General features: G+C 39.5%; 1 protein-coding gene across 6 annotated transcripts in view; it reads left to right on the top strand.

Moving 5' to 3' along the window:
* Window positions 1-14,444, top strand: part of ADCK1 (aarF domain containing kinase 1) — a 104,947-nt gene that overhangs the window by 44,918 nt on the left and 45,585 nt on the right. For 5 of the 6 annotated variants that reach the window (XM_029283467.1, XM_029283469.1, XM_029283466.1 and 2 more), the window contains exon 3: window positions 5,170-5,373. The exons of the other annotated variant lie outside the window; for it this stretch is intronic. In XM_029283467.1, coding sequence (XP_029139300.1) covers window positions 5,170-5,373 — 204 coding nt within the window. The remainder of the gene's footprint in view (window positions 1-5,169; window positions 5,374-14,444) is intronic. 6 annotated transcript variants of the gene reach the window in all.

Genomic DNA, 14,444 nt, shown 5'->3' with positions numbered 1-14,444 from the left:
TCAGTTAACTTCAATCTGACCTGCTCAGATGAAGAAACTAAGAGTCAGTACAGACAAGAGGGAAGTTCATTTTGTCTAGGTTGGGATAAACAGTTGGCAGCATTCCAGATGTTGCTGAAGTACAACTCCTAAAATCCCTTATCACTGACCATATTGGCTAGAAGTAGTAATTCAGCACCATCTGGAATGCCTCAACTTGCCTACTCCTGATCTAAGTGAATGCTGTTTATCCATTTGCATAAAGAGCTGGAATTTCTTTAAAGTGTAGATACTTCTAGCCTATGACTTGGGACCATAGCCTATTGTGTGCTCAGCTTCTGAGATTTGCTTCTGTCAGCTTGTTCCTCAGTTGTATAGTATTCACTAATGCTGGTAATATATCTAATGGGACTTCTTTTCCTACCAAGCATTTTCATTGGTAAATATTTCCAGCCTGTGCTTCTTTCTGGCTAGGGCTATGATGATAGTGATGGAGAGGAAGGGGAAAATTATTTCTGTAAGCATTCTTCCTCTGCTCAATTGTGTTCTTGCTAGACTTCCAAGTGTGGGGTTGGCACAATTGGATTGGGATAGAGATGAATGCATCTCCGTACTGAGAAAAGGCGTTCAGGTAAGACAACACCCCTTTCATTCTCTTAGATTAAATCAACCTGCACAGAGGAAGTTGTGTGGGGAGAGTAATTCCTCATTCATCTCCCCCCCCCCCATTTAGAATTCAGATCAGCAGACTGAGCTTCAGGCAGGAGGAAAACATGATGAGGTTTCAGTGTATAAAGCGAGGAGAGATTCAGAATTATATTCCCTGAGGGAGGAACAGAAGGAATGAATCTGTCTTATTTTTTTCTATGAGAAGAATAGGTATTTAAGTAGCATTATAACTGCTGTTTTTGCTGCGAAAGACTGATGTCTTTTGGAGAACAAGAGTTCTTGCCTCCCCCCCCATATTTATTTAAGATCACTACCTAAAGCAATTCTGTCTCTTACCTCTCTGTGTTCACCGCTCCTCTTTCTAATAATTGCAAGTTCTCACAATATTTTAATCCTAAATTTGGGCTAATGAAATACTGAAAGAAAGCCCACTCCTTGATTGAGAGCCTGGGAGTGGTTACTGGCCAGTGGTGGATGCTTGGGGTCCTCCACCCAGAGTGAGAGTCAAATGGAGGGGTTGGATGAGTCGGCCCTCCTCCAGCGGGGCAATGAGAGGGACCAACTTAGCAGGGAGGATGCTGTGCATATTGGGGGGGGAGTGGACAGGTAGGAGCCATGTTGGTGCTGAGACCTTGAGCTAAAATACTCTGGGGGTTCCCTTCCTCATCTGTCTCCCAAGGATGTCTGGAGGAATGAAAGAGTGGCTGGAGGGGGATGGCAGAGCTCTTTGCTCTGAGAGGTCAGGGTGGGAGGGGGAAGATCACCTCTGGAGACCGAGGGTGGGACAATGCATAAAGGTGGTGACAGGCATGGGTTTCTGTGAGAGCCAAAGGGCAGGCTGTTAAAGGGAAATATCTCCCCAATGTTTGGAACTGGTGGATGGAGAACCCTCTCAATCATAGAATTTAGGTAGCCATGGTCTAGGACAGGGGTAGTCAACCTTGGCTCTTTTATGACTCGTGGACTTCAATTCCCAGAATTCCTGAGCCAGCTTAGCTGGCTCAGGAATTCTGGGAGTTGAAGTCCACGAGTCATAAAAGAGCCAAGGTTGACTACCCCTGGTCTAGGAGAAGAGCCTTTTCTGCTGTGATTCCTGCACTTTGGAACAAGGTAAGATTGACACCCACCCTTTTGGCCTTTGAAAGGGTGAAGACCTGGCTCTGCCAAATGATCTGGGATCCCAATAGGGGGTGCATCATTCTGGAGGTGATTAACAGACCAAAATAAAATCCCACCTCCCTCTCAGGTGCATCTTGTTTCCTTCTACCAGATCTTTGTCAATTTTAAATTATTTTGATGTTACTATTTACGACTTTAATATTTTAACTTTTTTTTTTGGTTTTTAATGATTGTTAGATGCCTAGAGCCGCCTCCAGGAGAGATGGGCAGCTTAGACATAATACATATAATATTGGGTGGTTTACTTTTAACTGAGAAAACTAATAGTTAATGGAAATTCTTCCAGTAGCTTACTCTCACAAATCCTGTTTCAGGATTTTGAAATAATCAGTTTGGTTTATAGTCTGTAGTTCCTTACAAAAAGGGCTCAGCTCTGAAGAGTGAAAATTGTGGAGGGCAACTCTCTTTTTTCATTGGATGAATCCCAAGCCTGTTCCTCGGACTCAGAGAACAGCATCTACCTAGGATGCACGGGACAAGCTGCACGGTCCAGAATAGAGGCTCCTATTGGAGAATGACCAGGGATTGCTTCTGTCCCCACAGAGCTGCTGCAATAAGCTTATGAATGTTCTTGGGACTGCAAAGTTGAGTTCTGTTTTTTAATGATATTTTCTAATTCTTTTCACCTAACTTTATAATAGACTGTACTGCAAATATAATGTCACCGCAAACAGCAAAATGGGCGGTATATTAAACAAACAAACAAATAAATAAATAATCTTTGTTAACCTGATCTCTTTTCCTAGGAACATCAATTAAATGATGTAATAACTATTCAACTTCTGTGTTGAGTTCATGATGATTCATCTCTAACTACGATGCCAACGTGATCCTCTGTATGTTCCATTAGCAATATTAGTGCATCCACTGCATGGTAATATGCTTTGTACTTCATTACATACAAGAGTTTACAAATCATCCATCCAAACCAAAATTCTATAAGTTTTGATGATGATGATGATGATGATGATGATGATGATGATATCCGTTCAAGCCCTTAACAACTACTATATTTGGATTTTTTTCCTTATTCAGTATCTTCTTACAGTTGACTTCTTTAATATGTTTGTTTTTTTCCATACTTCCAGTGTTATAATAGGCTTAATTGTATAGTTCCATTCTTTTATTTTTATACAGTTTGTTCTGCTTAGTTCAGCCTTTGAAGAGCTATAGGATTTTTCCCTCTGAAAGTAGCATAAGCCATACCAAGGAAAATCATGCAACCTTGAAATAATCTTCATGGTAATTTTCAACAAGGACATCCATTCACTTGCTGTATTTTGTGCATTTTATTTGGCATGTGTTGAACATTAATTCAAGTTACTGTACTTTCTTAGGGAGATATTCTATAGCTTGGGAGATATACAAGGGAAGATTCCCTCTATCCAAGTAGTAGGCCATCTGGCAGAGACGTGTCTTGATAAAGATCTCTGCTGATCTGAGGAATTAGAGAGCTTTGTAGCAGTCCATGTAATGCCAGCAACCGGTCCACACAAACAAGCAAAGCCCCATCAGTGGGATGCAGGCAGCATACACCACCACGCACTCTCCAGTCTTTGGAAAAACCTTTCTCCATGGAACCGGTCTCTGGTGCCCAAAAGGTTGGGGAGCTCTGCCTTAGATAATTGAGCTCTAAGCCACTTAAGACTTCAAAAGTCAACAGAAGCACTTTAAACTGTGACCAATAAGCAAATGGCAGCCAGTGTGATCTTTCAATATAGGCAATATATGATGCCTGTCCCTTGCATTCTGAACATGCCAGGTGTCACTGTTTGCACCAACTGAGTGCATGAGAAGTGCGGTGGTGTGAATAACCGTTGCTGAAATCAGGAGCAGTTCACAATTGGCGCACTACTGCAATTTTGCACACATTTTGGTTTTTACAGCCACCACTTGCAAATGCGGCGACCTTTTAGGGATCAAAGAACATTTCCACACACCGTCTTTTGAAATAATATCTGAAGTGTGTTCTGTGGCTTCTCCTTCTGTCTCAGCATTCAAGAAATCAATGTGCCTCTTCTAAACACATCGCTAAACATTATTGTTCAATCTAGGATACATATGGGATTGTTAGGCATGTACTCACTTGTCTCTAGTTAGACAAACTTGTTGGCTGATAGTACTTTACTATATCTTTGCAATGATGCGGGTTGTGATTTTCTTGATGCCTCCTAATAAACGGCTATCAAAAATGTTTTTGAGGCAGGGTTTTTAGGGAACAGATTAGCATATTTAAATGTATATAGGCATGTACTGTGTGTTCCCAGCAGCCTCGCCTTCGTGCAAATTTTGTAGAGCTACAGGGAGTATATTTTTGCTCATTAACATGAGCTATTAAGAATATAAAGAATTGGGACTAAGATGGCCTCTTTTCTTCTCAAATATACCCATCTTGTCTTTCTTTTCCCCTAGAATACAGGTTAACTCTGGAAAGCTATAGATAGACCTCCCCTATTTTGGCTGCTGCTGATTGCACGCCCTCCCTTCTCCTCTGCTGGAGACAGTGCCGAGGACAATTATCCAAGCTGCATAAAAACTGTTTCCCTGTAATGAGTTGAACTCCTTGTACTGTGACAAACTGCCCAGCTGCTCTGACTCCATCCCTTCCTTTTTCTACTTCCATCTGCACCTTTTCCATTCCATTTTTTGGGTGTGTGTGTGATTCTTCTTCTCTCTCCCCCTTTTGCATCTCTGCAATTCAGAGCGGAAAGGGATGAACAGTCCAGGCAAGGAGTTAAATATATAAAACAGGGTCTTTTGTCCTCCTAACGTCATACTACATGTGGCTGGGGTTTTTCATGATGAAAGCATACTGTTTGTTCTGAGAGAGTCCTGGTGGTGACCTTGCCCTTTAGCATGCCATGGCTCAGCCCTTACCAAGAAAGCTCACAGAGGCTTGTAAAATGGAGGATCCAAGCAGAAACTGAACAGCTGTTAAGCATCAGGTGTTGAGGGTCAGGGCTTGTGTCCACTTCTTTTTGCTGCATATTTTTGAATACCCTTAAGGAATATGTCAGGGGGACTGGAAATACTCTAACCAAACATTTAAAAGTCTGTACATGCTGTAGGTGTCAGCTTCTATTGATAAGTTTTTGGGGATAATGCAGGTGCAGTGGAGGCATTGCAAACAAGGACATTGACCTACGGTTCTTTTAGTAGGGGAGAGGCCTGTTTTTTTCCTGAAATATGCTTTTTATCTTAATGATCCAATTCAGGAAGCTTCCTGATTACCATTATATCTCAAAGACTTGGAAGAGGATATATGGAAGGATGCAGTATACAATTTGGAGAAAAGGTTTTAAGCAAAGTTTCAGAGTCCCCCCCTTTCTTTTCTCTTTGCAGGTGCATCTGCGTTCTGCAGAACGTCTCCGAGATTTATGCTGTGCCAACCGAGGCACCTTCATCAAAATAGGACAGCATCTGGGGGCTCTTGATTACCTCTTGCCTGAGGAATACACCCGCACCCTCAAGATTTTGCACAGCCAAGCTCCTCAGAGCAGCAGGCAGGAAATCGAGCAAGTGATCCAGGAGGACCTAGGCAAAGGGGTATGTCAGGCAATTGGCCTTTCTTGGCTGTCATTCAAGCAAGACAGCAGAATGTAGTTTGATTAGTCTTAGGGGCCTGCTTAGTGGTTTTCTATTAAAAAGACACAGTTATGTACATAACAGTTATACATTTTCTGCTTCTTTTCACTCCCTGCAGGTTACAAGCGCTTTCCTCAACACAAAATAGTACTTCTGCTGCAGAAATACTCCCATATTGGTTTGTGTGTGTGTGTGTGTGTAGTTTGTCTTATTTTTTTGCAGTGCACAAAATGAACTATTGGGTCTTTTAAAAAGCTGGCTCTTTTTTCTAGTTCTCTTGTCTATTTCGATTGCTTTGTATCATGTTCAGTGGGTGATTGTCACAGAAAATCTGTTAAAGCTTGCACAATTGTCAGTGACAGGATAAACTGACTGCATTATTTTGTATATATTAACTTAGTGGGTTCCACCCCCCTCCCCTAACATTCAATTCAGGAGGTCAGGGTGACATGTCTTATTAAGGCTAGCTGTAGGAGTTTTCTGTTCAAGACCGACAGTATTTACTGCAAACAGTGCTATTAAAGTCTTTATTGTAAGAGTCCAGTTAGTTCAAAAGGATCCAGGAGTGAATTGCTGAATCTGGAATGTAGAATAGATGAGTGACATAAATAGAACAAAAAAGGAAAGATCTGTCAGGAATCCAATTACTTGATAAGACTGATGCCAATTTGGGGTCACATTGTGTCCTTAAGTTAAATCCAAAGAAGTGATCTGATTGGCAGCAGTTTTAAAACTGTCCCACAGTGAATTGAATGCCGAGCCTAGTTCATATGCTAAAGAATTTGCCTAATGCAGTTGTGGGACAGGTGAGCCAGTGTGGTCTAATGGTTAAAGTGCTGATCTAAAAACCAGGGCACTGTGACTTCTAGTCCCATCTTAGATCTGAAAGCTGGCTGGATGACTTTGGGTCAATCATTCTCTCTCAGCCTAACTCATCTCACAGGATTGTTGTGGTGGGGAAAATAAGAGGAAGAAGGAGTATTAGATTTCTTTGCCACCTTGAGTTATTTTAAGTAATAATGACAGAATAAAAAAAACAACCCAGGAGTGCTAAGATATAGAGCAGTGGTTCTCAACCTTTTTAATGCCGCGACCCCAACCGGTCGTAAGTCGAGGACTAAACCAATCGTAAGTCGAGGACTAAACCGGTCGTAAGTCGAGGACTAAACCGGTCGTAAGTCGAGGACTACCCAACCAGTCGTAGGTCGAGAACTTTCCCTGCCCGGGAGCGCCGCGCATGCGCGGTTCCTCCCCCTGCGCTGGCCGAGGCGTAGCTGGCAAGCGGCAGAGACGGAGCAGGCCGACCACCAGCTGGCCCAGCCCAAGGGAGGTAAGGCACCCGCCGGAAAAGGGGGAAAAATGGACAAAAAAAATGGCGGACAGCCTTGCTTGGCGACCCCCGTGAAATGGTCGATCAACCCCAAATGGGGTCCCGACCCACAGGTTGAGAACCACTGATATAGAGGCACAGGAGGATCACTGGGAGATATACAAAAGGTAGGCAAAACAATCTGACAGACTGCAATGCAGTAAAAATGATCTGGCCTGGCTAATCGTGGCAGGCCTTCTGCCAAATTAGCACAGAATGGTTTGTGGCCCTTTAACAATGAGCTGCCATGTTTTCTTTTGCTTCAGCAGGTCTCTGACTGAGTGCAAGTCGAATCCCAGAAGCAACTACGTTAGAAAGGGACATAGTTGCAACAAAGCAGGATTCAGAGACATGTTTATTACTCCTATCATGTCATCATGATGACCATATTATCTTCCCTTTCCAAGTGTTCTAGAAGTCCTTTAAAACATGGCTTTGCTTTCAGGCCTGGGGTTAAGGTGCATGTGGAGCTCCTGTCATTTTTTTTTATTAATGTTATTGTTGTCCAGGCAGTTATGTGTTGTTATATTTTTAATTGTGTTATATTTATGTGTATGATATTGTATAAACTGCAGAGATTCTTTTTGGAATTAGACGGTCTTCACAAATGTAGTAAATAAATAAATTAATATAGTGCAGACAGAACAGGTCTCCAAAACGTTAGAGACTTCACTGAGGAAAACACTTTGGCTGAAGTGATTTTCATATCTGGCAGCTCATAAAATTTAAGACAGATTTCTCATAGAGGAAGTAGAAAATGCAGGTGAAGCCCTTGCTTCCTTATAAACTCTTCAGAGTGACAGTAATCTCCCTTTTAAATACCTATTAGCTAAGAGACCTTCATGGCTTGGACATTTGACAAGCATGCCTGTTTTGCTCAATCACTGTCAATTCAGATTCCTGACTTTCAATGTTTGGAAAGTTCTTCTGCTGAGAGAAATTCATCTTTTTGGAAAGTTCTTTCACGTTTTGTACCTCTGACTTAGAACTTATAAGCAGAAGATCGTAGAAATAGCTCTGCTGGTTCTGGCCAAACTTATCATAGTCCAAATTTTTGTTTCTTAAATGATCAACAGTCTCCCATCACTGTTTCCTTGCAAATAGTATTATGCTGTCTGTAACCAAGAGGTAACATTGGGTCTTCAATCCCAATAGTCCTCAATAAGCCTGCCCTCCAGAAACTAATCCCTGTTTAAGTCATGAAGTAAGTGGATATCACTACACCTTGTGGTAACAAATCCCACAGATTAATTATATATTGTGTGAAGAATTTCTTTCTGCTGCCTCTTCTAAACCTATTTCCAGAGAGAGAAAAACTTTTCCATATCTACGTGTTCTAAGCATGCATGATTTTATACACCTCAGTTATGTCCCAGTATCAATTCTAAATTAAACTCCCCAAAGTTCTAGTTCTTTTTCCAGAGAAAGTGTTCTAGACCCTAATCAAATTGGTTGCCATCTTCTGCACAGGCCTCATCTGATCTCAGTTTTGCCAAATGACTCCTACCGAACTCTGCATCCCATCAGAAAACAGCAAATACAAATGAAATTGTAGACTCATAAAACATGGGAGCAGCAGTCGGGCAACATCTATGACAGAGCCGTTGAGCTTTCTTCCCTTTGAAGAGCAGCTTTAGCTAAAAGCAGCAGAAAAGTTGTTGGCAGAAAGCTATTCATGGGCAGTTTGTGCTGCTTCTCACTGCATTTTACCATTTCCAGATAAGCACTGTCAGCCCTTTACATTTGCACGCTCCTTAATTAACCCCTAACTGAAAAATAAATAAATCCCTGTAATAACAACATAAATCGTTGCTGCCTTTCACACTGAGGCCATTTGATATAAAAAAAGCTGTGTCATTGTTAACTCTTTGGAACTGGGAATTACATTGACTTTCAGTCTCTCTTTGCTTCCTCTTTCTTCCTCTTCACTGATGGTCATATTCCAAATCTTTAATACAGTTTAGGAAAGGTTGTACACAAACCGGCAGCAGGAATAACTAAAGAGAACCAGAGAAAGTGCCCAAACTTGGAGGTGTTTTGTATATTTGGAGGAATACAATTTCGATGGCGATTAGAAGACATTTGTGTGCACTGAATTCATGTAGTGAATCTCTGTCATACAAATGAAACTTCATTGAGTGGCTATATCTCATAATATATAACTCTCAAATGAGTCAACCATGTTCTAGCCGTACTGCTGGGCAAACTTAGCCTATGTAGTTAGTTTCTGGCTTAGTTGTCATACAACTCAAGAAATTAAGTTATTTGCATAAACTTGTAAGCTGCCCAGAGTTGGCCTTGGATAAGTGAATCATGGATAAATATGGTGTCTACACACAACTTATATTATTCTGGCTACCCCCCAAATGACTTCCATCTTAACCTATGCTGTGCATAAAGAAAGCATGCAGCATTTAGTTTTGTTTAGCTCTGCTCATAGGCCTTTGACTGAACATAAATTTTGTGATAGGGACCTTTTTCTTCTGGGATGAATACATTTTCAGCTGCCAGTGAGCCATCACAGTCTTTTTCAGCATTTCAAGAACCAAAAAGAGCCCTCCATGCCTCATTAATTCCCAGTGAGGAAGCCTGAATCTCTTCTCAGCCACATATTTTCTTCTTAGCATTCCTTCGCTCTCATGGTCCGTGCCAGGTAGACATTTAGTTTTAAAGAGATGGAAAGAAAACAATAAAAGATCAGGAAGAAAATAAATGGGAAAGGAAAGAATGAATAAGCAAAAAGAGGCAAGGCAAAAAGGAGATGGATTATGGTTCTGAATTGTTATAAGCTAAGATGACTTTGGTATTTCTCTGACAGATTTTGTTTGGAAGATGAAATACAAAGTATTTCCTATCTGTTGATCATTGAATACACCTCAATAATGTTTTTTTAAATAATCTGGATCATAAAATATTTCAATACTTGTCAATGATAGTTTTTTTGGGGGATAGTCTGGATCATAAATTATTTCAAAAATATAGTTCGGATACCTGCTTGGCACATGATATTAAATTTACTATTGTTGATGGACTCAGTTCCCTGAAAATAACTGGCTGTATCTCCTAGAGTTTTGATTTTATTTCCAGTGTTTTTAACACCTACAAATAGAATATATTTTTTTGCCGGAAAGCTGAAGTGTTTCCAGGTGGGAATATCAAAAGCTGAATGCCTGGTGCTTTAACCACTAGACCAAACTGGCTCATCATCATCATGACAATAGCACCATAAGGTATAACAAAAATAAAGCCATAAGTACAACAATAAATCTCAACATTCAGAGTAAGCCTTCCTCTAGAGTTAGATAGAAAAGCCAGATTAGGGATGCTTTTCAAAATGAGCAAACTTTTATACAAATATAGGAGTAGATATTAAGGAGCAACTTTTTGGCTCAAATTTTTATTCATAAAAAAACCCAGTTCCTGATTCTGATATGAATGCAAACCTTCATTCTTATCAAAGATTCTCTCCACCCAATTCAATAAAGCATGAATAGGTATAATATTCTAGTTGGGGGATAATGGGAGTTGATCTGAAATACATCTAGAGCAGAGTTCCCCAACTGGTGGCCCGGAAGGAAAGAGAGCAGCAGGGAAATATGTATGTACGCGGGCTGCATACTCATGCACATATTGGCTGCATGCGCCCATGGCACACACGCTGGTGGACACATGCATGCGCAAACAGGCTAGTGAGGTCTGGCAGGTTTTAGTACTTGGGAGCGGGAGTTAAAATTATCTTGCCGAAACTGTGGTTCGACACCTTCAGTTGGAGACTGGGTTTGTCCATTTTCTTTCTTAACCAGTGAAGAAGTTCCTGAGACAAAGAGAAAATGATAAGAAATCTACTTCTGGGACCTTATTGGAAGGAATGAAAGATCAAGTTGTTTAAAAATAATATAAAGTGACCAGGGTTAAAATATAGATGTTGTAGTTTGTGGTAGTTATTAATGAAACTTTTTTTTAAAAAAAAAATAGTGCTGAATGACAAAGCTTTAAAGATTTGTTTATAAATAACAGATAAGATATGGGGAAAGATTTCTTTTGCTTTATTTTTTTTACAGAAAATATTAAGTTGGAATATAAAATGGAGTTATTTAAGGTTAAAATATATATAATGTATGATATCCACAATAACAATAACCTATAATCTGACAGGTATTGTCAAAAATATAAAAATATTGTGTACTAAATTGCTGGTTTTTTGTTTAAAACAAATTAATCTTAATTTTAATTAATTAATACAGATGACCTTGAATACAAGATTACCAACTCCTAAGGAAAATTCTGTGCAGTGCCCAGTTTCCCCATTTTGTAACCCCAAAAGGCTGCCAACTCCAAATGAAACCATTCTGGAGATCACCCCTCAAATGCCTGTATATGACCCCCTTGCATGCATATATAGGATATAAATGTCCTGGAAGCTGTACACCAAAAACATTAAATTAATATTAACTGAATTAATAAGTAGGGGTTTAAATTAATTGCCTTATAATCACAATAGCTTCTGTTGCTTAAACTTAGCTCAGAGCAGGTGAGAGTCTGCAGATATTTGTATATGTATGTTTTCTACTCTACTGCTTTTTTACTTAGAGCAACAGAAATTATATAGATTATACACATTTCCTGTTTTTATCTTTCCTGTCTTTTTTAATTGACATAGTATTTAATAATATGCATGCCAGCATGAATCAATTTATTTTTAGAATTCACCTAATGACAAGCAGGTCCATCAGAAATGCTCTCAGTTGCATTTTGCTTTCCATATTTTATCTGGAAGTGTGTGAAGGAAACATATTACAAATCTCCTCTTGTAATTTGAATGTAGATATCCAAAGCAATCTTTAGTCAATTTTATTTATTTTATTTATGAACTGAACCTGACAATTTTGTGCATATGTTGAAATTTGAAAAGATCAGCATTTTATTTAAATGTTGGAACTAATATGCTACATAAGTATTAAAAAGAGTTTTTAAGTGGTAGGAAGATTCTATACTATTTTAAAATAATATTTTCATAAGGATACTTGTGACCTCTGCAGAATAACTCATATCTCACAGAGCACAACAGAAGAAGTTGCTTATTTATATTAAACAGTGATTTACCAGATTCTGCAATATTCTGTGTAGTAAGATATTAGACAATTTACCCGGCTGATTTGGTGAATAGAGTAGGAATATGTATAGTGTCAGTATATACATATTTACTAATAAGTAGGACCCACTATGTTCAATGGAACTTAATACCAAACAAGTGTAAGTCTGCATCCACAAAAAAATTATTATAGCATTAAGAAAAAAATCAGATAAAAGTAAGTGCAATGAAGCATTGAGTAGGGGTAGTTCTTAAAACAATCAAATAACAACAAATTCTTATCAGCAAGTAATAGGAATGTGAACTATAACACTTTCTTCCTTATTTCATAGAATAATATTTAAGCACTTACCTTGACAGTTGAAATAATCCTTATGGTGGAAGTAAATGTAAAATGTAAATGTAAAAACTTTTGAAGCATTATAAAATGAATATAATTTACCAGAAACAGGCAAAAATGTTAAAGTGCGTGTTATATTTGGTTGAGATGCCTGGGGTGCCTCCAAAACTCTTCTAACTTTGAATAAACAGAAAAGGGATTTTTAAGAGCTAAATCAAGAATTCAGGATTATCAATATTTAAATTAGTTTTTATTACAAAAATATGGATAATATAAACTAAAATTAGATAGAGAATTGTAATGTATTTCATATAATCTGAAAGCAATATTAATTTAACAAAATATTTTATACATTGATTGGATGCTTCAAAAGATAAAAGTTTTATTGTTCTTTCTTAAGTTGGAGATGAAACTAACACAGTGGTTCTCAACCTTTTTAATGCCGCGACCCCCAACCGGTCGTAAGTCAAGGACTAAACCGGTCGTAAGTCGAGGACTAAACCGGTCGTAAGTCGAGGACTACCCAACTGGTTGTAAGTCGAGGACTTTCCCTGCCCGGGAGCGCTGCGCATGCGTGGTTCCGCCCCCTGCGCCGGCCGAGGCGTAGCTGGCAAGCGGCAGAGACGGAGCAGGCCGACCACCAGCTGGCCCAGCCAAAGGGAGGTAAGGCACCCGCCGGAAAAGGGGAAAAAATGGCGGACAGCCTTGCTTGGCGACCCCCGTGAAATGGTCGATCGACCCCAAATGGGGTCGAGAACCGCTGAACTAACATTTCTGCATGTCTAGTGTATGGTTTTAAACCATCAAAGATTGACAGTCTTGAAGGATTCCCCTTAGTGTAGTCTAATTCCCAGTTCAAGCCAAAGGATGAAGACAAGTGTAACATTTGGGAGCAATGGAGCTAGTTTGGAACTAGCCCAGTTACAATGAATTTAACTTATTGGATGGTGTCCCTTTGATGGAACAATTGTTGAATTGCTGCTGGTGGATCAACTTTTAGCACCTTAAAGGAAGTGGATTCTCTGGAGCCTTTTTAGTCAAGATTTAGGCTTTAGTTTGTGATGGGGACAGCATTGGTCTCTTAGGTGACCTTTGTTGAGACCTAGATGGGGTTTTCCTGGACCTCTCAGTATCTTTTGTTACCATCAACTTCCATATCTTATTGGACTGTATGCAGAATCTGGGGATAGGAGGTGCTGTTCTCCAATAGTTCCACATCTTCCTCAGTGGTCAATTCCAATCTGTGATGCTGGGGGAGGGGAGAACAGCTCAATGGTCCCTGGTATGTGGGGTTGATCATGTCTCCACTGCTCTGTAATAGTTACTGTATAACAAGCCATTGGGAGACGCCATCTTATGGTTCAGAGTGTAGTATCATCAGTATGGACTCATACAGGACTGTGAGGGAATGTCATTAATTTCCCAATGCCTCATTTTCTATTTTTATTACTTGTAGTTTTCAGTTTGGGTAATGTTGTCTTATAGTTTTTATAGTTGCTGTACTGTGTATATTTATTATTTTTTACACCATGTAAGCTGCTGAAGTCTCTGGATTGTGGAAGGATAAAAATATGGAAAATAAATGAATCAACTAATCTATCTATCTATCTATCTATCTATCTATCTATCAATCAATCAATCAATCAATCAATCAATCAATCAATCAATCACTCTTTTCTCTGCATTATTGAGTTCTGGGGGAAGAATAGAAAGCAGTCCTGCAATGTGATGTCACAAATGCTCCTCCTATAAATATAAACAACATTTACTGCAATAGCCTTGAATGTGGTATGCAGGGGATTATGGTAGTGAAATCCAACATGCAGTATTTGGTGATCTCCATATTAGGTACGGCTAAGTTGCAGAAAAAAATGTCCTTGGGGGCATATACAAAGGGAGCAGAATGATGAAAGCGGTACTTTGGTGTTGCAATGTTGTGTTCTGTAGATGTGTCACAACACCTCTATGAAAGGAGTAGAGTTTGTAGTTTGAAGCTATAATGTTGATGAAAGCACCACAGATGCTCATGAATGCCCTGAGTCCTCTCTTGAAATCAGTTGACTTTCAGGGTACAAAGGAAGATTATGGACAGGGATGATGAAAGTTGTAGACTAAAATATCTGGGAAGGCTGACTTATGAATCTTTGAGATCTGTATCCATCCTGTTATTCCACGTGGTTTTTTTTTTTTTTACTGATGATCCTTTCTTTGTGCTGGAAGTCCTAGAAAGG

The sequence above is a fragment of the Protobothrops mucrosquamatus genome, unplaced genomic scaffold, assembly GCF_001527695.2.
Source record: "Protobothrops mucrosquamatus isolate PMUCROS unplaced genomic scaffold, P.Mucros_1.0 scaffold101, whole genome shotgun sequence".
In the NCBI taxonomy this organism is placed as follows: Eukaryota; Metazoa; Chordata; class Lepidosauria; order Squamata; family Viperidae; genus Protobothrops; species Protobothrops mucrosquamatus.
This window is presented reverse-complemented; position numbering and strand designations above follow the sequence as displayed.